Raw genomic sequence first — 22017 nt, 5'->3', positions numbered from 1 at the left:
ACAACCTGTGATACAACAGGTGAAAGACAGAACAACACTTGCTTTCCTGTAATTCCTGGAATACACGTATTGTAAGTAGTGACGCATAATTTCATAGAATCATAGAATTGTCTAGGTTGGAAGGGACATTTCAGATCATTGAGTCCAACAAGCTAACACTGCCAAATCCACCACTAAACCATGTCCCTCAGCGCCACATCTGCCTGTCTTTTAAATACCCCCAGGGATGGTGCCTCAACTGCTTCCCTGGGCAGCCTGTTCCAACGCTTGACAACCCTTTCAGTGAAGAAATTTTCCTAATATCCGTCCTAAACCTCCCCTGGTGCAACTTGAGGCCGTTTCCTGGGAGAAGAGACAGACCCACCCCCCGGCTACCCCCTCCTTTCAGGGGGCTGCAGAGAGCGAGAAGGTCTCCCCTCAGCCCCCTCTTCTCCAGGCTGAACACCCCCAGCTCCCTCAGCTGCTCCTCACCAGACTTGTGCTCCAGACCCCTCACCAGCTCTGTTGCCCTTCTCTGGACACGCTCCAGCCCCTCAGTGTCTTTCCATGAAGACATTTTGTCTCGATTTTGAAAACAGTCATTTTTCAACCTCTAAAAATCTCTCTAAAATGTCAGTAGCTACGACCAAGCCAGGCTGACCGTCCCCCGCGCCGCGGCACTCCCGGCTGCACCGACCCCGTTCCCCGGCAGGGGCGGCCGGGCGCGGGCCCGGCGGGCGGGGCCCCGGGAGCTCCCTCCCCCGCGGCCCTGACCCGCCCCGGCGGCGGCGCCGGCCATGGCGGGGCTGCTGTGGCGGATCTGCAACCTGTTGATGGCCGCCTTCTTCGGGCTGGCGGCCGCCGTGCAGGTGAGTGCGGGGCCGCTCCCCTCCCGGTGCCCGCCGGTGCCCTCCCGCGGGGCGCGGCCCGGCCCGGGCGGGGGCGGCCGCGGGCTCAGAGCGCGTCTCCCGCTGCAGGTGAATGACCCCGACGCCGCGCTGTGGACGGTGAGTACGGGTCGCCCTTCCCGCCGGGGCCGGCTCTTCTCCCCGCTCCGAGGGGTCCCCGCTGGCCCCGGCCCCGCTCCGTGGAGCCCGTCCGCAGGGGGTCGCAGCCGGGGCCGCCGGAGGAAACCCGCTCCCTGCCTTCGGCTGAAGACCGAGCAGGCGCCGGGAAAACCATCTGTACTGCGGCGGCGGCTGGAATCCCACCGTGCTTCCAGGATTTTCCTTGTTTCGCCTCAGAGTGGCATCTACCCCCCGCAGAGCGCTGGTTCCCTGTGCAGAACACCCCAAACTCCTCTCGATCCCCCCAGGGCGCTCCAGCCCCCCTCTCCGGGCCACCTCTGCTTGCCTTGAGTCACCAGCTTGGCTGCCTTCTGCTCCCACTCAGCTCAGCAGGGCTTCCTTGCTCCCGAGAGGAGATGTAGAGACAAACCTCAGCTTTGCCAGCCCTCTCTGGGGCACACGAACGGCCCAGCGGCCCTGGCCCCCTGTGCACAGGGACTGGAGCTGAGGGGCAAGGGGGAATGTCTCTGCATGTGGCAGGAGCTGCTGGGTGGGCAGGGGCTGTCCCCTGCATGTCCCTTGTGCAGGGGGCCATCCCTTGCACAGGTGAGCCCAGATGAAAGCGCCTGGGCTGTGATGGCAGAGGGTGCTCCTGCTCCCAGCTCAGGTGGAGGGTTTGGGGGACCGGGGGGTATCCTGTAGGGACAATCCTGAGGGATCAATGTGCAGCTCAGGGGCTCTGCAGCAGCTGGTTGGGCAGCGAGGATGAGGTAACCCAGAAGCTGAGGAACAAGGACTGGCACTCAGCTGATGGCCCAGGATTTTGGGTGGTGATGGTGAAGGTGCTCAAAGGGCTGGAGCACCTCTGCTGTGAGAGAGTGGGGTTGTCCAGCCTGGAGAAGAGAAGGCTCCGGGGAGACATTATTGCAGCCTTCTAGTATCTGAAGGGGCTACAGGACAAGCGGAGAGGGACTTAAAATAAGGGCATGTAGTGATAGGACAAGGGGTAATGGCTTCAAACTGAAAGAGGGGAGATTTAGATGAGATCTGAAGAAGAAATTCTTTGCTGTGAGGGTGGTGAGCCCCTGGCCCAGGTTTCCCAGAGAAGCTGTGGCTGCCCCATCCCTGGAGGGGTTCAAGGCCAGGTTGGACGGGGCTTGGAGCAACCTGGTCTGGTGGGAGGTGTCCCTGCCCAGGGCAGGGGGTGGCACTGGATGAGCTTTAAGGTCCCTTCCAACCTAAAGCATTCTATGATAAGATGGGCGCTAGAGGGGCCAGGCAATGCCAGAGGGAGTGGGACTGGCAGCTTTTCTGCGCGTCTGACAAACTGCTGTGAAGGGGAAGAGCGTTGATGTGGATGGGGCTTCTGCTTCCTTATCTTGCTAAGTTTTGCTACAGAGTAGATTTATGTTTCCTTAACAGGTTGCCTACTTAGTGCCATCTGCCCTGACGCTGCTTGTCAGCATTAAGCCCTCAGTAACAGGTATGATATTGGGTGTGCAAAACAGAGTCTCTGCTCAAATTTTGCCTCTGAAAGGTTTTTTTCATTGAATCACAGATTAAGATCAGGCCACAAGGAAACATGTCTTGCTACCTTTTGAGGGCAAAAAGCTGGTCGTTAGGTTAGTGCTTGTGGTGGGCCGTGCTGCAGGTGAACAAAGGAGCCCTGCGTGAAGGCCTGCTGCGGGGAGGGTCTTACCTTTGCACCCTGATTCCAGCGCTCAGAGCCGAGTGGAGCACAAGCCTGGGAGGACGCTCTTGAACCTGGCTCAGCTGTCGACGTTAGCACATTAATTCACTTTGTTTCCTTGTTGCAAACCTGCATTTTTGCTTATCTACGTCATGAAGAGCAGTTGAGCTCTGCGCAGTCCTTTGAAAGAGCTAAAGGTCCTGTTCAGTGTCGGGTATAACAGCGCGGGCAGCGATGGGGGTGTTTATAGAGGCTTCAGTGCAATGGATGAGTTTTCAAGTGCGTATGCCAAGGGGGTTAATGCCACATCACACGTTGAGAATCTGTCAGATCAGATTTGGTCCAGGACTCCAGAAAATTGTTCATTTTTTGTATTTTCATCCAGATGAAATAATTTTAAAATAATGACATTTTATATACACAAAGTGACTGTATCTTTTCTGGATGAATACTTACTCTGAAAAAACTAAAACCACACTTAGCCAAAAAAGAAAATCTTGAGGCGTGCATGCTGTTGTCACTCAAATCACACCATTGCAGTCTCTCAGCATTCTGGCTGTCTTGAATGTATAAAACGTCAGCGTTGATAAAGCCAAAACCCATGAGGGTTGGTTGCCTGCGGTTTTGAACATTTCAGGGGAGGTTTATTTGCGTAATAGGTGTAACTTCAACATAACGGCATTTGGCTGGTCAAGAGAATCTGCATGTTGAACTCACAAGTAGGTTTTTGTTACTTGTGCCAAGATCTGTGGAAAATAAAGATTAAAATAGCACACCTGTTGTAGAACTGGACATTTCTGTAAATGCACCGAGGGATACTTGCCATTCAAGTCTGTGGAAAACACAGATTCTGCCTCTGCTGAGCTGCAGCAAGTTCAGCCAAATGGGGAATCGATTGCAACATTGGGTCACACAGAGCTCCTGAATTTTGGCAGCTCATCATCTTTAATGCTTGCCTGGAGGGGTCAGTGCTCAGAAAAGACTACTTTGAACTTTACTGTTTTTGCTGTTGACATTGCTGAGATCAGCGAGAAGTGCCCGTGTCTGTGCCTGTCTCGTTTGCTCACCTCTCCCCCATGAACCCCTGGGAATGGACATGGAAAACCACAAGCATCTGTGGGCTCGTTCAGATCTTTCACATCATCTGTATTTCTCTGTTTAAAAACATCGGTGCCCAGGCAGAGATGTCATCAGCGTTGCTCATCATCACGGGCAAAGCTCAGGCAGAGGCTTGTTGGGGAGTGCGAGGGAAGACGCTCCCTACAGTGTGGTGGTAGCCTGATGTCTGGCTGGGACCTGGGGCTCCCTCCCCGGGCCCCGGTGGTCCCTTGGGGTCACGCTGAGCATCTGGTTATGGCTGTGAGCTCCGGAAAGGCCGTTCCTCCTGCTTAAGAGAACTTTCATTTGTAATGTGCTTTGTGATTATTTTTTTCCATGCATGTTGAATGCTGGAGCCTGTTTTGTTTGCTGGAGAGAATAGGAAACTATTTTCCTTGAGGTGCTGCTGCCAAGAAGTTGCATTCCTAGCAAAGCAAGCCCCAAGCCCGCTAGTTTTTATTTTCAACAGCACATTTTAGCAGCTTTCACTGGTCTAAAAGATGCTGGTATTAATTCCATCTTCCTGCCCAAGATGTTGTGTTTGCTGGAGGCATCTTTTTTAGCAACTCAGTTGCTTTTCGATTCGTAGCCTGTATTTCATACTACATTGCAGTTGCTGGCAGTCTGTTTTTTTTCCTCAGATAATGGCGTTTGGAGGAGCCTCTGTGACCTTCATTCTGCTGGTTGTATTGTTGGGACCATTGCCTTGGCTTGCTCTTTGTTTGCCTACACTCAAGGAAACATTTTGCACGAAGAGGAAGGCAGGTAAGCAGTGATTTTTATTTTCCCCGCACGAATTCAGCACAACAGGCCATATCCAGGTGGTCGCCTTGCTAAACTTTATTAGCTGGGCTGTTGCAGTGAGTGCTGTTGGTCCAAGGGGATCAAACCAAGGAGGAGGGACCATAGTGCTCCAAACCAGCGATTTGTCAGACAAAAGAGCTAAATGGTGAGTGAACAGTCGTGATTGATTGTGGCAGTTGGATTTGATTGGGGGCAGTTCGGGCTTTCAAAGACCAGGGCACAATCACAGTGAAACAGCTTTGTGTTCTCTTGCAGCAACTGTAGGAATGGGAATTAATGTTTAAAAACTCTTGAGGTAATACCATCCGCATGTTTATCTGGCAGGGGCCGCTGAGTCCTCTGAATTGCCAGGGAGGATTTCTCACCTGGACATTTGGTTGTTGCCCTAAGCAGGTGCTTGCTCAGTATTTGAGGGGAAGCACCGGCAGCTACTGCAGCTGTTTACTGTCTGGAATACCGCTTTGCTCTCTGCTAATGAGGGAAATGTGCTGTGGAATGTAAGTTTAGCAGCAGAACAAAAAGCGAAAGCAGGAATTTCTGCAGATGTATAGCTGGGTCACGTTGTTTGTAGATTTGTGGTGGGAGGCCAAGTTCGTCCATGTAAATACCTTTATAATTATAATTCTAGTGAAATATGTTAAACTTCTCCAAAAGGAGGTAATGAATACTTACACTATTGTTGTGGAGACAAAATTTGTATTTTTTAGAAGTAAACATCTCCTTGTATTATTTTCTGATCTGTTTTTTACTTTGGCTTTTCAGAGAGTTGTTTGGTCTGGTGATTATTACAATATGGATGAGTCTTTGTCGCAGTTCAGCAAAGTAAGTTTTGTTTCCTTTTTTTTTCCCAATCCATTCATATATTCACGTTTAGTGACTAGCTTCTTGAAAACACATAGTTGATTTTGGCTGCTTGTTTTTCTGCTTCATGTCACTGTCTGCTTAGGTATCTGAGACTGTTCAGTAGCAGCTGGTGCTACAGGCTGTAGGATCTTGCACACATAAAAGTCTGTGAGGGGAAAGTAAAGCTACATGAAATATTCTTTTCTGCTCTCCCTGCCATAATCAGAGAATCACAGAATGGTTTGGGTTGGAAGGGACCTTAAAGATCATCTCATTCCAACCCAACACCTCCCACCAGACCAGGCTGCTCCAAGCCCTGTCCAGCCTGGCCTTGAACCCCTCCAGGGATGGGGCAGCCACAGCTTCTCTGGGCAACCTGGGCCAGGGGCTCACCACCCTCACAGCAAACAATTTCTTCCTCAGATCTCATCTAAATCCCCCCTTTCGGTTTAAAACGTATCGCTACACTCCCTAATAAAGTGTCCCTCCCCATCTCTCCTGTAGCCCCTTTAGGGACTGGAAGGCCGCTATAAGGTCTCCCTGGAGCCTTCTCTTCTCCAGGCTGAACCCCCCCAACTCTCAGACTGTCCTCACAGCAGAGGGGCTCCAGCCCTCGGCTCATCTGATATAAGATGATCATAACGCGCAGGAGATATTCTCCCTCTGAATAAGGACAGTGTGCCCCTTCTGTGGAACAGGGTAGCAAGTGTTGGCCACAACTGCTAATGAACTGCAAAGCCATTTCTGCCATTGCTCCCAATTTACAGAACTTTCTGGTGAGGGTCTCTGTACTGGTGTCTGCTGCGCCCACCGGAGCAGGCCGGTGATGCAGGCAGAACTGGCAGAAGGTTCCGGGTGGCTGCCTGGCTGCAGTGGCTCCACACTTTTCCTCTCCAGCCTCTTCAGAGGACTGTGCTACAGCAGTTTTGCCAAGCTCCTGCTAGCTAGGAGCATGAGAAATCCCAACCTGCCAAACAGAACGTTTGTGCTGGGAAAACATGTCACGGGTGCTCTGGGCAAGCAGGGTGCTTTTCCTTTTTTTCACCTGGTTTATGTAGCCTGAGGCGGTAGAAAAACTTTTTTTCTGCTGGCATGTGGTGCCTCTCCAGTGAAGGACTCTGCTGATGCATCCACAGGAGCTACATTAAAGTGGCCAAAGGCACTCTGCTGTCTTTAGTGAATATAGAGTGTCATTGCAAGTGCAGCCAGGTGTGAATGTTTCATAGCAGTCTGATTTGAAGTAGCTCTGATGCGTTTGCTTCTTTGTAGGAGGCCACTGGGTGGAGTTCGCTTGATTGCTGCCATTGTGGTCGCCCTCTTCCCCTTTGCTTCCTGGCTGTACATTTACCTGAACAAAGAGATGCGAGCATCTTGGCCAACGCACTGCAAAACAGTGATTTAACTGGGTGGAAGAAAGTGTAGAATAAATATTCTGACCTTACTTGCCTTTGCTTTTGGTTCTTAATGAAAAGTTAGTATCAGTTTGAGATGACCCAAGAACGCCTGGCTGCCTCCAGCAATGCCGTTTGAGATTTGTTAAAAAAACTGAGGAACACTGTCAAATCTGAGTGGAGAATTTTTCTATGGGAACTGTTGTTCAGCTGCCTTCTTCATACATTTTCAGAGCACTGTGGATCTAATGTGTGTTCTAATGGTATATTCAAGATAGATACCCTGGCATCCCTGGATCACTCTCCAACCACCTTGTACTTTGGGAAATCTACTGTTCCTGTTACATAAGGGAAAAGTAAAGCAAACACTTTGTTTCAATAAATGACTATTTACAACCATCAAAGTTGCAGGTATCTGCCTGGATAGTCCATTGAGACTAACTGAGAAATTCAGCAGTCTGTATTTCTGTTCCTACACTAAAATCATGTGGTAGAATATATCTGAAGGAATATTTTTGCTATTATCTTTAACTGAAAATCACTGGTTTTACACAGTAATAAATACTATTTTTCTAAAGAAAATTCAATGAAAGCTTCCATATCTTTATTTTCTGTGAGATGCGTGCTCAAGGCTGCCACCAGCAGACACGGTCACTATCACAACTCTGCTTCTCACAGAATTTCTGTTCCTGGCGAGCAGAACCCACATAGCAGCACAGCAACAGTAAGCACGTTCCACTGCTGCTAATCCTGGAGAAGAAAGCACAGGTGAATGTGCTGGACACACAAGCTGGCTATGTGTGAGAGCCAGAACAGGTCCAGATGCAGCACAGCAGCATGTTTTAGATCCTCCCACATCAGGGCTTTTTCGCTCAGTACTGCTGCAGGCTAATACAGCTGTGCGCACGTAGATCCCAGCAGGTGCATCTGCAGCATTGCACGATGCCGTAGCCTTACTGTCTTGAATGTTTTGTTTTTTTTTTTTAGTTTGGGCCCCTCTGCGCTGTGCTCTGATGTAGCATAGATGGTCTCCAGTTTCCTTGGGCTTAGATTTTTTTGAAAATTACTTTAGTCATTGTGTGAGCCGATGCAGGCAGGACGCAGGAACAACCACCAAACCACGGATGAAAGGCAAAGAACAAGTTTAATCCTGATACCTCACAGACCGGGGAATCTCTGAAGCAACACCCAGGCAGAGGCACACAAGCAGGGACTGCGGGCACCACGGAGTGAGAGAGAGTCCTTGTTAGCAAGAGTCCTTGGCAGCGAGAGAGTCCTTGTTAGCAAGAGCGTGCACGGACTCCAAGAGCGCACGCAGACTACCTGTTCTTGCTGGTATTTAAAGGGTTCAAACAGGCATAGTTTTCCCACTGTGCTTTGGTCTTCTTCAACAACAGGCTAGGATTCTCAAGCGGCTAGATAAGGTGTCCCTGAGTCCATCACAGACTTATGTTATCTAAGTGCAAGTGCTTTTCTTGCAAGCACCTGAGACTGAATAACAATTAGTGTGATATATGTGTTTTCCAGTACCCTAGGTTCGAGTCACTTGAGCATGTTTACAGTCCTCCTCGCTGATCTTCTGTTGCTTTCCCACAGTCTTTTAAAGCAGTGTTAAGAAGACTGCATTAGGCTACATGATGGACGAATTCTGCCAGGTGAGAGACATTATTGACTACAGTGTTCAAAAAAATACTGAAAGGCAGCTGGGCAGGTGCAACTCTGCACACTTTAATTCTGACTGATATAAAAAAATAGGCTTTTTTTGGACAATATTAAGAATATAGTTTGCATTTTTTCACAATAAATAACAATCCGGTCAGGATTGGGTGTTTGAAGTCAACATTCTGCATTCAAGTATATTTATTTTAAACATGGTTACTGGCCTTCTCTCTTCTCCATGAAGAAACTAGGTCTGTTTTCTTACAGAAACGTAATTTCTAAAATTCTGTATCCGAGAGAAAAGTGTTTGAGTTAAAGCTATAAGGATCAGCCACGCATATCTTTCTACAAGCACATAATAAGCTGAATCCCCTGCTTTTGTCAGAGTACTTCCTGAAGAAGAGCGATTTGTATTTGCTTACCATTTTCAGAAATGCATAACTCTATCTGAAATTCTGCCCCTTCCCTTTAATACCATTTTATCTTCATAGACATAAATGGTTCCAAAGGCATTGCTTTCTGGTGGAGTTTCAATAACCCCCTCCAAAGTCAAATGATGAACTCCATGAGAGTCTAAACAATAGCCACCGTCGTGCAGGTGCCCTGCGAGAAAGCAGACCACGCACTGATGGGAGTGTATGACTGAAAGGGCATCTTCGTAATTCCAGGCTAGGCAAACTCCGTTTGAAGCATCGGGATGAATGGGCAGGTGACCTGCAGTTCAGAGGGAAAGATGCAGGAGAGTTACTTGAAGCGTTAACTCTGCCTTCATTGCTGGGAAGTTCAGACAGCTAACTGTACAGAGAAAGCTCACCCAAGTGTGAGACACTGTTGCTATTCTCCTGCTTCACAGGTCACATACACAGTGGAGCTACAGAGCTGCTACATGTTTTCCTCATCTAACATACACTGGCTACATAACTTTTTTTTTTGCTTATATCCACCTACCCATAACTACAACTTTTTCTTGGTTTTCATCAGAGAACTTGAGGACTTCATTGAACCAGTCCAACTGGGCTTGGCTAAATCCTCCGTTAAACTCTACAAACCGAGGTTCTTCGAGTCCTGCAATGAAGAAAAAGGTTAGGCATAGTTGCATGCACCTCTTGTGGCTTCCCTAATTGCTTGCCTTATGTAAGTCTGTTTATGATAGGTGGTTTACTTTTACAACCTTATTTATTTTTTTTTTTGCATCCCTTGAATCAAAACTCCAGCCTTCCTGGACAAACAAGATAAAATGACTTGTTAGTGTTTCTGGGGGTTTTGGTTACACTGCATGGGCAGGGTTTCCACTCTTGCGTGTCCCCCCTCACCACCATGGGATGGTGTGGACATCACTTGACACTCTGCAGTAGCAGCTGCACCAACAGCTGTGGTTCTGGTACCACATGGCACAGAGCACAACATAAGCCCATCCCAAAAGCACCAGAGCAGCATGATGGGGATGGGGGAGCATCTCCTGTGCCCACCTAGAGACCCACTGACGGTGGTCAGGTGACAGCAGGCTGGTGAAGGAGGTGGGCAGAAACGGGGCATATGCCTCAGCCCCCAGGGAACCACATGTCAGCCCCGGGAGCCGCCTTATCGCTCTGGGAAGCGGAGGCTCAGCCGCCCGCACTCCCTGCCAAAGGGTCGAGCTGGGTACCTGCGGGGCTGTTGAGGTTGTCGTTGGGGTTCTTCTCCCGCAGAAGCTGTAGGGACTCCCAGTAGCGGGGGCTGTCCGGCTCCCTGCCCACGGTGCTCAGGTCGTAGGCGTCGAGCACAACGACGCGGAACCGCGTGGTCGGGCTGAAGTGATAGGCCTGGCAGTCCTCGGCTGGTGGGCCAGCCACGGCCCCGGCGGGCCGGCTGTTGAGGCCGGTGTGCACCAGGCGGGCCCGGCTGAAGTTATAGAACTCGTGGTTGCCCCATGTGTGATGCACCGGCACCTGCAGCTGCCCCAGCGCTGCCAGCACCTGTGCCAAGGCACCCTCGGACTCTCCGCTGCGGGCGTTGAGGCCATCGATGATGTCGCCCAGCTGCAGTACGAAGGCGAGCGGCGGCTTCTCTGCCGCCCACGCTTCCACAGCGTCCCACAGCAGGTGAAGGCTCTGCCGATAATACCGCCGCTGGTACCCACCGAAGTTGTAGCCGTCCTCCGCGTCCGCGTACTGGATATCCGCGATAACACCGAAGGCGAAGAGCGGCGGCGGCGCCCCCTCCATGGCGGCAGCTCCCGGCTGAGGGGGGCGGAAGAGGCGGGCGCGGAAGAGCGGGCCACAAGATGGCGGCGCTGCGCTGTGGGCGGGTGGCGCTGCTATGGCGGCTGCCGGGCGCGTGTCGGGCGGCTCTGCCGGCGCCCGGCAGCCGCCCGCTGTCCCGCCTGCCGCCGCCCGGCAGCGGCCCGCGGCCGGGCGCGGAGAGGAGGGTGAGTCAAGAAGGGAGGGAGGGAGGGCGGGCGGGAGCCGCGTCCCTCCTCAGTGGAGGAGTCCGGGGCGGCGGGACGGCCTGCGTCACCCCTGCTCCCCCGCCTTTTCAGTCACTAACCAGCTTCTCCTCAGCAGCTGGTGTCGTGGCGGTCGCTGGCGGCCACCTTCGTGCTGTGCGGGGGGCTGCTGGCCGTCATGAAGAAGGTGAAGAGGCAGAAGGAAGAGGGTGAGTGCAGGCGGGGGGGACCGGAGCCTTCCCGCCTCAGAGGGACCCGGCCTGGGCTGCCAGCCTGCGGCCGGGCGGGAGAAGCAGCAGGAGTGTCTTATTTTGTATTCGGTGATGTATTTTTTTTTTTGTGGTTAGATGATGGATTTCTTGTATTCGACTGTATTTTACCCCCTTCGGCATTCCACTGAATCGCACTATGCTTCTCGCGGTGACACTTTGTGCCTCTGTGTATATAAGTGCTGCAGAAAATTTTTAAAAATGCCTTCAAGGTTAAGCGTTGTGAAATTCTTAAATCTGCTTTTGCTGTGGAATAGCTGCGCTTGGCTGTGCACGCCGGTCGGTGCGGCGCAGGTATGCGGTGGGGATTTCCATGCAGGTTGGTTTCCCTCTCTCTAGTGTAGGCCTGTGTTTCCCTGTCCTGCTGGAACTGCCCACGGGTTTCATTTCCGTGTTTTTAAAGCTGAAAATCAGTGATATTACAGCTTTTAGGATATGTTCAGTTTGCAAAGGGTGCTGGTTTTTCTGTTTCACAGCAAGCCAGGTACCTGTTTTTATCTTTTGCTTTCTTTTTTTCTTTTTTCTTAAATAGAAATACAATCAGATAACAATGAAAGAGATTGTTATGTTTCAAAGGAGTTTAGTGATGTATTTGATTTTACCGAAAATGGAATGCATTTTGGAAGTCTGGTCTGCATTAGGCTTCAGCGCAGTGGGGATTGGTAGATCTGGACGTCTCGATGCCCTGGGCTGTGGCTCTGCGACAGCTCCTGAGGCTCGCCTGGAGGCAGCGTGGATCTCGCGGCATGGATGTGTTCGATCCCAACTTGTTTTTTGTAGAGCTGGAGAAGGAACGAAACCGAGGCATTGGGAAACCACTTCTAGGAGGGCCCTTCTCACTCGTCAACCATGAGGGACAGCCCAGGACCAGCAAGGACTACATCGGCCAGTGGGTGCTGATCTACTTCGGCTTCACACACTGCCCTGACATCTGTCCTGATGAACTGGAGAAAATGATTGAAGTGGTAGATGAAATTGGTATGGGAATTCAGTTGGCGTAATGGCCCTTTTTATGGGAGGTCCAGGTTTACTGTGGTAAAATATCACAAATCATAATAAGTGATGGTCTTTTTTAAAAAATGCGGTTGGCTACTATTCGGTTGTTGAATTAATTGCTAATGATACATACGTCAATTTGACTGTCACTGGGATCTGATATTTAGAGCACGACAGCACTGATCTTTCTGCAACAGGGGACTTTTTCATAATAGAATGTGACGGTGGCAGGTTACAGGGAGCGGGGCCATTGCGTTGTATTTTTGCCAAGAAGTGGTTGTGGGGTGTGTTAGGGTTTTTCCTCTCTATTTTATTCATTGAGAGAACAAATCTATGTGAGAGTCCTTTCTGAGAGTGACTGTGCTGTAGAATGGAGGTTGGGGGAAGGATGTGTGACAGAGGTGGGTTTCTCAGCCTGCAGGCCCTGAAGGGTTATGGAGCAGGGGTGATAGTAACCAAGCAGGTGGGAGCAGGGACTAAAGTGAAGAAAATATAGTAAAGGCTACGGCTGGAACATGAGGGAAAGAGCCTGAATTGTGTCTTCACCTATCCTGCTCCACCATCACAGGCGTCCTCTCTTTTTATTGACCATTGTGCTTCGATGCACACATCATGCCGTGGCATTTTCTGCATCAGAGCCCTATCCTAAGCAGGGCAGGGTCTCCAGCTGGAAATCCTGGTCTCCAGGGCTGGAAATGTACCTGCACCCAGCACAAAGCACCGAGCGTTTGATTTCATGGTATTTGCTTCATTCACAAATTGCATAAATTAAGCTGCACCAAATGGCTTTTTTTGTCACTTAGAGTCGGCTTGGATTGATGTTACGGTAGCTTGGCTGTGAGCTTGTTTGAAGGGAGGTGAGAAATGACTTTTATTTTTCTAAGAAAAATAATAATTGCTTATGTCACAGATAGAATTCCATCTTTGCCTAATCTGACCCCACTGTTCATCACCATTGATCCTGAGAGGGACAACGAAGAAGCCATTGCCAGATATGTTAAAGGTATTACTGATTTCTTCCTCGATGTCTTGCAGCAAGTAAAGCACTGAAAAGGAGGCTCTTGGTGGGATTCTTTTCACTAAAACGTCTAAATATCTTCTCTCTGTCTAGAATTTTCTCCGAAGCTGATCGGATTGACTGGTACCAAGGCACAGATTGACCAAGTGGCCAAAGCTTACCGTGTGTATTACAGTGAAGGTCCCAAAGATGAAGACAGTGATTACATAGTAAGTGAATGCAGGGCCTTTGCCTAATGAAAAGCTTTGGATAAGAGCAGAATATAGATTTTATAGTCAGAAGGCAGCTGTTGCAAACCGTGCTGAAGATCTACATGGTGGAGCCCTGTTGCACCAATGTATTAAGCTGTATTTTAGAGATCTCACTCAGAATCAAGGTGCCCTCTTACAAGCTCAGAACCTCATTGAAACACGTTCTAAAAAATGTACAATCCCAGGCCTGCATACAGAACACCATATGAACTAGCAAGCCTGGCACTAATTTGAACTTTTTTCTGTAGTGTAATGTTTTTTTGTTTGGCTGTTTTCCTGTGTGCTCCAAAGTCAAAATGGAACTGTGAAATTAAGGCAATAGGAAGAGGGATAAATGAGAGGGTAAAGTGAGTAACAAGTCATTGCCTGCCAAACTGACACTGAGGAGTGAGGTTTTCCTGGCAAGAGACTTGGATGATGCAAAGTCTCTATGCAGATACTGTGGGGATCTTCCTCCTGTGCCAAATGACCTGGAAGAGAGAACATGTTAATACTAAATTAAGTGGGAATAAAATATGTAGAGTAATAGTGTGAAGGGGGAAAACGAGGTTTAAGTGAGGCTAAACTTACTGCCTGGAAGTGAATAGGACCGGTTATAGGACTCAGCTGCTGCCAAGGCCTTCCTGACTTGCCCCATCCTGAGCAAACTGGAGGAGGTACAAATGAGGATACACGTTATATGGTCTTCACTTTTTTCTCTTCATTACAAGAAGTAAAGGCATTAAAGGAAACTAAAATTCAAAAGAAAGGTGGTGGTTCTTGTTGGCTGTGGATGTTATCTACCTGGATTTTTGCAAAGCTTTTGACACCATTTCCCACAGCATTCTTCTGGAGAAACTGGCTGCTCATGGCCTGGACAGGTTTACTCTTCGCTGGGTAAAAAACTGGCTGGATGGCCGTGCCCAGAGAGTGGTGGTAAATGGAGTTAAATCCAGTTGGTGTCTGGTCACAAGTGGTGTCCCCCAGGGCTCGGTGCTGGGGCTCTTTAATATCTTTAATCTTTAATATCTTTATCAATGATCTGGATGAGGGGATCGAATGCACCCTCAGTAAGTTTGCAGATGACACTAAGCTAGGCGGGCGTGTTGATCTGCTTGAGGGTAGGTTGGCTCTGCAGAGGGATCTGGACAGGCTGGACCGATGGGCTGAGGTCAGTGGTATGAGGTTCAACAAGGCCAAGTGCCGGGTCCTGCACTTGGGTCACAACAACCCCATGCAGCGCTACAGGATTGGGGCGGAGTGGCTCGAAAGCTGCCCGGCAGAAAAGGACCTGGGGATGTTGGTGGACAGCCGGCTGAATATGAGCCAGCAGTGTGCCCAGGTGGTCAAGAAGGCCAACAGCATCCTGGCCTGTGTCAGGAATAGTGTGGTGAGCCGGACTAGGGAAGTGATCATCCCCCTGTACTGGGCACTGGTGAGGCCCCAACTGAGTACTGCGTTCAGTTTTGGGCCCCTCACGACAAGAAGGACATTGAGGTGTTGGAGCGTGTCCAGAGAGGGGCTACAAAGCTGGTGAGGGGTCTGGAGGACAAACCTTATGAGGAACGACTGAGGGAGCTGGGGTTGTTTAGCCTGGAGGAGAGGAGGCTGAGGGGAGACCTCATCACCCTCTACAGCTACCTGAAAGGAGGGTGTAGAGAGATGGGGGCTGACCTCTTCTCCCTGGTGACAAGTGATAGGACAAGAGGAAATGGGTTCAAGTTATGTCAGGGGAGGTTTAGATTGGATATTAGGAAACAGGTTTTCACTGAAAGGGTTATTAAACATTGGAACAGGCTGCCCAGGGAGGTGGTGGATTCACCATCCCTGGAGGTGTTTAAAAAAAGGGTAGATGTGGTACTTAGGGACATGGTTTAGAAGTGGTTTTTGTTGGGGTAGGTTAATGGTTGGACTTGATGATCTTAAAGGTCCCTTCCAACCTCAGCGATTCTATGATTCTATGAAATGGGCGTGTGAGAAGTGGAATCCCTCGCTACAGATGCAAATGGTAGAAGTTTATGGGAGTCCACAGGAAGAATTGTTGTTAGTCTTTGGAAAAAGCAGTCTCTTGATGATTATGAAATGCACAGAAGTCTTGCCTAGCTCAGGAAGTCTGTGGGACAAAATTTTTTGGAAACTGGGAGATAATAGAGGAAGAGAACACATTTTTGGTGCTGGTTTTATATTTTTCTTTAAAGTAACCACTGTTGGCCACTATTTGAGGTAGGATGCTGAGGCAGATTGGTTTTGGTCTAATCCAGTATTGTCTATTCTCAATCTATTTTTTAAAACCACCTGACTGCAGCAAATAAATTATCCACATGGACAGAAAGATTGGTGGAACAAAGAAGTGGTGCATAGAAAGAAACGGCAAGAGCAGCACATGATCTCAGTAAAGAGAAGGTGGAATTGTAGTGGTGATGTGCACTGCTCTACGTTACTAAAGTGTGAAGTGGGAGATCAAGAATTTGTCTTCATTTAAAGTGGCAACTCAATAGCTGCAGCCATCGGTGTCTAAGATACTGTATTTGCATGGAGGAGAGAAGCTTGCTAGAGAAGTTCAACACCAATTTAAATCAATCTAGCATCAATGTGAAATCAATCTAAAGGTAGTGCTTAAAATCAGATTTATAAAAGGGGGCTGGTGGAAATGCAAGAATAAGTTATAGGAACAGGATTGGCAAAGGATCCCTGCTCAGGAGAGGGGAAAAAATCGGTAGAATCTGACACTAAATGAGTGAACTGAAGTTGAGGCAGCCTGGAGGCCCCAGACGTGGTGCCGAGGAGGAGTATACCCACATCCCTTCAGGGTTTGTTATAGGCTCTTGGTTTTGGGAGTCAGTGAGCTCTGTGTGTTCAGGGCAGGAAGGCCAGAGGACACAGGTTTCTGTAACAACAGGCCTCGGAGGGAGAGCTCGAGGCTGGTTTTGTGCTTACCTGAGACTTATTCATGTAATTACTACTCTGACATTTCTTCCAGTAAGGTTTTTTTTTTTCACTCATTATGTCTTGCATGGGCCTGTTGTGCCAGTTGGTGATTAAGGCTGATGTTTGTGCAGGAGCGGGTTCTGTTTTCTCCGCACGCTGCTGGGAGGTGGGGAAGAGGAAGAGGGGCACTACAGGCAATTAAACTTTGCTGCTTGTTTCGACTTGAAAAGAGCATTGAGATGAGCATTTGGAAATTATAATTTCTAAACTTCTGTTTGAAATTTTAAAGTATTACTTGAATATTACCAGCACTTCTTTAATAATCCCAATTTTATAATTCTCAATACCAGAACATACAATTTACTTGTTTTATTCCGTGGCTTGGAAGGTTCATTGAAACTTGAATGATGATCTTATGTGCATACAGTGGGAACAGTGCAGGCTTCAGGCACAGCTTGAAGAGCAGTGGTATTTTTTCCATTCTGACTGTATTTAATCTTCCATAGGCTGGGGAGTTAAGATTCTGAGCAGGCTATCTGATTTTTATTTTTTTTTTTTTTTGGCTAGTTTCCAGTTGAAGGATCTAAATTGTTTGATTTCTAAATTGAACATTTGAAACTAGATTAAAATATTTGAATTAAACATTTGTAAATAAAATTTTGAGAAACACGCTTTCAGTGACCAAAGTCCCGTTAAGTTTAATGCATCCTTTTACCTTGTGGTACTGGAAATGTTTGTGTGATTTCTTAATTTCAAACACAGTTGTAAGTCTCACTGCGTAAGTCCCTTTCAGTTCTTTTTCTTCGGTGGCAGTGAGATGATGTAGTCACTTGAGTAGTTGCAGCTTCATGGCCTCCATTTTCAGTATTTTGTGTCTTTGCTCATGTTGTCACAGTTAGATGCAGACAGTACTTGCAGTGGCATTTTAAATAAATTTACAGAGAAGTTAATTTTTATATAAATCAAATTGGAATATCTTGAACGTGCAAGAAATTGTTACTTTGAACATTTTTTTAAGGTTATTTCAATTCGGACAGTAGAGGGAGCCCCCTCCCAGCACATATATTTCTCTCTGCCAGCTCCTGTATCCCAGTGGTGCCCTTGGTCCCATTGTTTGCACTGACAGTGAACTTGGTTTAATGAAATACCTCTGTTTATATTGGATCTACATCACATTAGCAGCAGGAGCTTGAATACCTTGTAGGGGTCATGAAGCATCATGAGAAGTAGAAGGAAACTGGGAAAAGTGAGGAGAAAAGACCATTAGCCCGCAGGTTTGCCCCCAGCCTTGTCTGTGCTGCAGCAAGGGTGCCAGCAGATTACGGAAGACTTGTTGTCTTATGCATTCTTCACACGTTCTGAGTATGCAACTGGTTTTCTCTGTTTCTTTTCTTGGGTAAAACAAGAAGAGGTCGCCAAGGTGGTGATGAGGTTTTCCTTATCTTGCTTTAGCTTCTTGGTGAGAAGTCTTGTCAGACAGCTGAACCAAAGCCTGAATGGGATGCTGTTACTGCTGACTTTGAGAGATGTGCGGGATGTTGCAGTATTTAAAGGGTGGCTGCAAGGAAGACGGAGACTCCCTTTTTACAAGCAGTCACATGGAAAAGATGAGGGGTAATGGGTACAGGTTACTCCTGGGGAGGTTCCAATTGGGCAGAAGAAGAAAATTTTTCATAATGAGAACAGTCAGCTATGGGAATGATCTCCCCAGGGAAGTGTCCTCAATATTGGACACTTCAAAGATTCAGCTAGACAGGGTACTGGGCCATCTTGTCTATGCTGCACTTTTGCCAAGAAAGGTTGGACGAGATGGTCCTTGAGGTCCCTTCCAACCCGGTATTCTGTGATTCTATGATCTTTTTCACCAAGCCATGATGTGCTCTCTTGCAGGTGGATCACACGATAATAATGTACCTCCTTGGGCCAGATGGTGACTTTGTGGACTATTATGGCCAGAATAAGAGGAGCACTGAGATTTCTGCTTCTATTGCTGCACACATGAGAAAATACAGATCCTAAAACAAAAGTTCTTCAAAGATTGATGTGAACGTCACCTGTAGGTTTGGCTGTAATTGGGCATTGGAGTTAAAGCAGAAGCTACAAGCATAACTTCCTGTCGCCACATGCCTCCTTTCTTCCAAACAAGAAAGGCCAACCATACTTCTGCAAAATACCATTATCAAAAACCTCTATAAAGCCTTCCCCGTGGATATTATTTGTGGCAAGATCTAGGCTACAGAATGAAATTTGGGACTTCTCTGAAACGTTGTTGGGAGCAAAAAAATGGAAAACACTTTTCATTTGGGAGAAGCGCATGTATTACTGGTAAAATTAATTGGTATATGTTGGCAAGACATCAGTGAAGGATGGTTACTGCAGAAGGTTGATTACTTGATGAAAAGCCATGTGGGCCATGGCATTCTTGGAGGACCCCTGCCCTTTTCTTTCTGCACTGTTTTGCCTTCTGGGAGAGGCAGTTACAACATGAGCAGCAGAGCCTTAAGAGTACTTCTTTATCAAGGTTAAGGAGGTGAAGAGCACTGAAAGCATCAGCAGCTTCCACGCGTGGGACCAGCCCTGTGGTGTGCCTGATCTCTTCTTCATTTGAATGCAGAAATGAATGTTTTTTCTTGGTGATTTTTTCCAAGTGAATTCTGTTAACTTATAAGCAAATGATTAATGGGTTGCAAATAGATTTTTCTTCTGGTCTAAATGGTTTTATGCATAGTTGGCCCGATTGTGCTATGCTGAACAGTGAAGTGGGAAGGATGAATGGGGTCTGTGTCTGTGCATAGGGATGTCAGTCAGATAAATTCTATCAATGCAGCATTTGAAAATAAAGATTGCTTTGTATAAGCAATATATAGCAATATATTATTTTTTCCTTTTAGGTTTGACTAGAGTATCATTGGAACTTTGTATACTGGTCAAGCTTCATGTTCTTGCTGTGTTTTATCTCTTTTTAGAAAATAGTGTTTCTCTGTAGGACTGCAAACAGTAAGCTGAATATGCTTTTTTAAGGTAGCTGAACCCCAGAGAATGGCCCACAGGAGACAAAACAGAAAAGTTCTTGGTGCAAGTCCCAGAGTGTTTCAAGCTGAACACAAGTGTTCCTGCTGGTAGCGCTGGCGTTCTTCTGAGTGTGGGGGTTGGAAGAGAGCATTCCTGTCCGAGGGAAGGTGCAGTGTCTATGGTAAACTTCCATCTTTTCAAAATCCTGAAAAACAATAAACTTAACCTGTCCCAGAGCAGTTATAAAGCATGATGAAGTAGTGTAGGTCCACATCACCGGCCCTATACTATGGCGACCTCCTGAGAGTATAGGGAAGGTTACTCTGATAGAATATGTCTAAAACTGCACTCTTCTGATAAAGCTCTGTCAAGACAGGAAGATTCCTGAAATTCCAAGATAGAATTTCCCCCTCAAATAGTAGATAGTTTAAAGAAGTTTTTTTTTTCTGTTTCTGTTTTTCTGTTTTGCTGAAGGATCAGCAAGAGTTTTTCTTTATCAGTTTACAGTGGGAGTTTTAAAAAGTGTCTAAGTGTCTTAGAATTAAACTCAAGGTCTGAAAAGGAAGCTAGGTTTTTTTTTCCTCCTTGTGGTGTCTGGCTTGATTGCAATAGGCAATAAGAATGGCTACCAAAGGAAATTTCACACTTCAAGTCTTCTGTCAATTAGAGGCTATGTCAGATCCAAGGTGTTATCAATAATATTAGTGTCGGTGGTAGGTGGCACCCTGGCAATGATGATTTTATTTTCATGGAGTGGTTGCAGGTGACTAACGAGCCTTTCCTCACCTTTTATTTTTCCCCCGCTATCCTGGAGGTAATTTATTTTCAAAACTTTCCTTCAGAGCTGACTTTTGGCACCTACTAGTTCTGCATTTCTTTGTCCAGGTGGCTGTGCACCAGTTCATTTTGGAACAAGACAGGCCATGGCTTGACCTGATCCTGTGGGAAGCTGGACCAGAGAGCTCTGGAGCTCCCTTCCAACAAACACTTCTGTGTTTCTGTGAAATTTGTCGTGTTGAGGCTGTGCTCACTCAGTGCTCTGAGCCTCCCTGCTCCAGGGAGCGTGTGTGTCTCTCCTTTTTTCATCGTGACCTTTACCAGGGAAAATCACCTCCTTTTTGAACTTCTGTTGCAGTTGTTTTGAGGATGACTTGTGCAACGCAGTGCACTAGGATATAGAAGGTGGGGTAAATGATATTTATCTGCTCTTGTGATAAAAGCAACATTGAAATACCACCTCCTTAGGAGTATCAGTGGCCCAACACTCTGGCCATTCAGTAGGGTCAGTCTATAGTGGACAAGCTGTGCGTATTAATTGGTAACGAACACAAACTATCAATGAGTACTGCTGGCGGAGACAGTGCAGACGTGTGCAGCTTTTTTTAATGCCCTCTTACATGCTGTATGTCCCCAAGTTCTTATTTACCTCATTTTCATTGGGGAAATAATTTTTTCCTTTTTGATCAAGTCAGAAACAATCTGAATATTTTCCTTGGGGGTGGGAGGGGAATTTGTCCTGCCTGTCTTGCTGCTGCAAGACTCTGTATTAGAGTCCATTCCTCTCTCTTCTGTGTTTCTTGAAAATACTGACATAGAAGACCTGGTGGGAATGTGACTAAGATATAGAGCAGCTGATCTGGGAGGCTGTTTTGTTTGCCTCTTTAAAGTCTGTTTGTGCTTCTCTTGATTACAGCCAAGTGCTTAAAATATCCTGTGGAGAAAAGACAAATTTTAATACTGTAATTTGAATTTTTAGGGACTGAAAAGATTCATAATACATGTTTTTCAGCCATATCTGTCTCCAGAAGGAATGGGAAAGAGACAATATTTCAAAGCTAAAAATGCAGCAGGTTGATCGTGGGGCGAAGGGTGAGAGAGGGTGTGTTTATTGAAAACCCATTTTACTTAACTGGCCACTAAGTAGAGGAGTGGTTTGAATTTGCTGTATGTGGTAGCCTCTGCCAGCAACAGGGCTTGGCCTGGGGACCCGTCTCTTCTGGTGGTGTCGGGGGTCTCTGCCAGCAGCAGTCACTGAAATGCCAGCATGGCGTATCGTGCCACAAGGGGTTTCTCCCTGCCATGCCAGCACACAGCCTCCTGGGACTGAGACCTCTCTTTGTGTTTGGGGACTCTTATTGCCCCTCTGTTTTTCACAGGGGGCCATGTGTGAAAAGTGTGGCAGTTTCCCTGAGTCTTCCCCTAAATGGAAGCACAGAAGGGGCATGTGCGTGCTCTGCAGCAGGAGGCGGGTTTAAGGGAGCGGGTTTAACTGATGTAAAGGAAATGCTTGTGAAAAATGTCATGAGAGGGGCTAGGCTGGTGGTGCAGTGATCTTCAGCACATTCTGGTCACTTGTTACTGGCAGCAGGAAAGAGAAAAATTGACTCCTGTTCCTGCTGGATAATGGCAGGTTGCTATTAAACAGCTACTGTTCACCTCTCTTATCTGTGCAACTGTAGTGAGGTCAGTCATACCACAGGATGCTCCCTTTTTTCCATTATGTGACTCCATATTACATCTCTCATGCATTTTTGCATACATTGGACACTTGTCTCTGGATAAAACTGGTTTTCATGGGTAACTCCTGCAGGTCTGTATTTCTTTATTTGGCAACTCTCGAGTTGTTTATGGCTGTGGAGTCTCCAGGGCTAAGTCTCTGACCCATCTA

General features: G+C 47.6%; 3 protein-coding genes across 7 annotated transcripts; 2 read left to right on the top strand and 1 right to left on the bottom strand.

Annotated features, from left to right (window-relative positions):
• Positions 1 to 735: 735 nt before the first annotated feature.
• TMEM220 (transmembrane protein 220) lies at positions 736 to 7788 on the top strand. 2 transcript variants are annotated; one of them, XM_054221180.1, is made up of 6 exons: positions 736 to 848; positions 957 to 986; positions 2409 to 2469; positions 4416 to 4539; positions 5341 to 5400; positions 6691 to 7788. In XM_054221180.1, the coding sequence occupies exons 1-6, from the start codon at positions 777 to 779 to the stop codon at positions 6821 to 6823; spliced, it is 480 nt and encodes a 159-aa protein (XP_054077155.1). In that variant the 5' UTR covers positions 736 to 776; the 3' UTR covers positions 6824 to 7788. The 2 variants fall into 2 exon arrangements, with proteins under 2 accessions (XP_054077155.1, XP_054077156.1); XM_054221181.1 differs by lacking the exon at positions 957 to 986 and having other exon boundaries at positions 745 to 848.
• Positions 7789 to 7937: 149 nt separating this feature from the next.
• ADPRM (ADP-ribose/CDP-alcohol diphosphatase, manganese dependent) lies at positions 7938 to 10675 on the bottom strand. Of its 2 annotated transcripts, XM_054221176.1 has the most exons (3): positions 10117 to 10675; positions 9420 to 9536; positions 7938 to 9185 (listed from the first exon to the last, which is right to left on the bottom strand). In XM_054221176.1, exons 1-3 carry the CDS (start codon positions 10673 to 10675, stop codon positions 8899 to 8901), a joined length of 963 nt encoding a protein of 320 aa, XP_054077151.1. In that variant the 3' UTR covers positions 7938 to 8898. The 2 variants fall into 2 exon arrangements, with proteins under 2 accessions (XP_054077151.1, XP_054077150.1); XM_054221175.1 differs by lacking the exon at positions 9420 to 9536.
• Positions 10676 to 10719: 44 nt separating this feature from the next.
• On the top strand, positions 10720 to 19197 carry LOC128917756 (protein SCO1 homolog, mitochondrial). 3 transcript variants are annotated; one of them, XM_054221178.1, is made up of 6 exons: positions 10720 to 10878; positions 11015 to 11105; positions 11946 to 12143; positions 13072 to 13164; positions 13273 to 13388; positions 18228 to 19197. In XM_054221178.1, exons 1-6 carry the CDS (start codon positions 10735 to 10737, stop codon positions 18354 to 18356), a joined length of 771 nt encoding a protein of 256 aa, XP_054077153.1. In that variant the 5' UTR covers positions 10720 to 10734; the 3' UTR covers positions 18357 to 19197. The 3 variants fall into 3 exon arrangements, with proteins under 3 accessions (XP_054077153.1, XP_054077152.1, XP_054077154.1); XM_054221177.1 differs by having other exon boundaries at positions 11012 to 11105; XM_054221179.1 differs by lacking the exon at positions 11015 to 11105 and having other exon boundaries at positions 10755 to 10878.
• Positions 19198 to 22017: the final 2820 nt, after the last annotated feature.

Source organism: Rissa tridactyla, chromosome 15 (assembly GCF_028500815.1).
Source record: "Rissa tridactyla isolate bRisTri1 chromosome 15, bRisTri1.patW.cur.20221130, whole genome shotgun sequence".
Taxonomy (NCBI): Eukaryota; Metazoa; Chordata; class Aves; order Charadriiformes; family Laridae; genus Rissa; species Rissa tridactyla.
This window is presented reverse-complemented; position numbering and strand designations above follow the sequence as displayed.

Excerpts from the sequence above, each read along its gene's own strand:
- TMEM220 (XM_054221180.1), top strand. The coding sequence starts at position 777 with ATGGCGGGGCTGCTGTGGCGGATCTGCAACCTGTTGATGGCCGCCTTC. Across the intron at positions 849-956 it reads GGCTGGCGGCCGCCGTGCAG|GTGAATGACCCCGACGCCGC; the intron begins GTGAGTGCGGGG and ends CTCCCGCTGCAG. Across the intron at positions 4,540-5,340 it reads TTGCACGAAGAGGAAGGCAG|AGAGTTGTTTGGTCTGGTGA; the intron begins GTAAGCAGTGAT and ends TTGGCTTTTCAG.
- ADPRM (XM_054221176.1), bottom strand. The coding sequence starts at position 10,675 with ATGGAGGGGGCGCCGCCGCCGCTCTTCGCCTTCGGTGTTATCGCGGAT. Across the intron at positions 9,537-10,116 it reads CAACCTCAACAGCCCCGCAG|GACTCGAAGAACCTCGGTTT; the intron begins GTACCCAGCTCG and ends TCTTCATTGCAG. Across the intron at positions 9,186-9,419 it reads AGAAAAAGTTGTAGTTATGG|GTCACCTGCCCATTCATCCC; the intron begins GTAGGTGGATAT and ends TCTGAACTGCAG.
- LOC128917756 (XM_054221177.1), top strand. The coding sequence starts at position 10,735 with ATGGCGGCGCTGCGCTGTGGGCGGGTGGCGCTGCTATGGCGGCTGCCG. Across the intron at positions 11,106-11,945 it reads GAAGAGGCAGAAGGAAGAGG|AGCTGGAGAAGGAACGAAAC; the intron begins GTGAGTGCAGGC and ends TGTTTTTTGTAG. Across the intron at positions 12,144-13,071 it reads TGAAGTGGTAGATGAAATTG|ATAGAATTCCATCTTTGCCT; the intron begins GTATGGGAATTC and ends CTTATGTCACAG.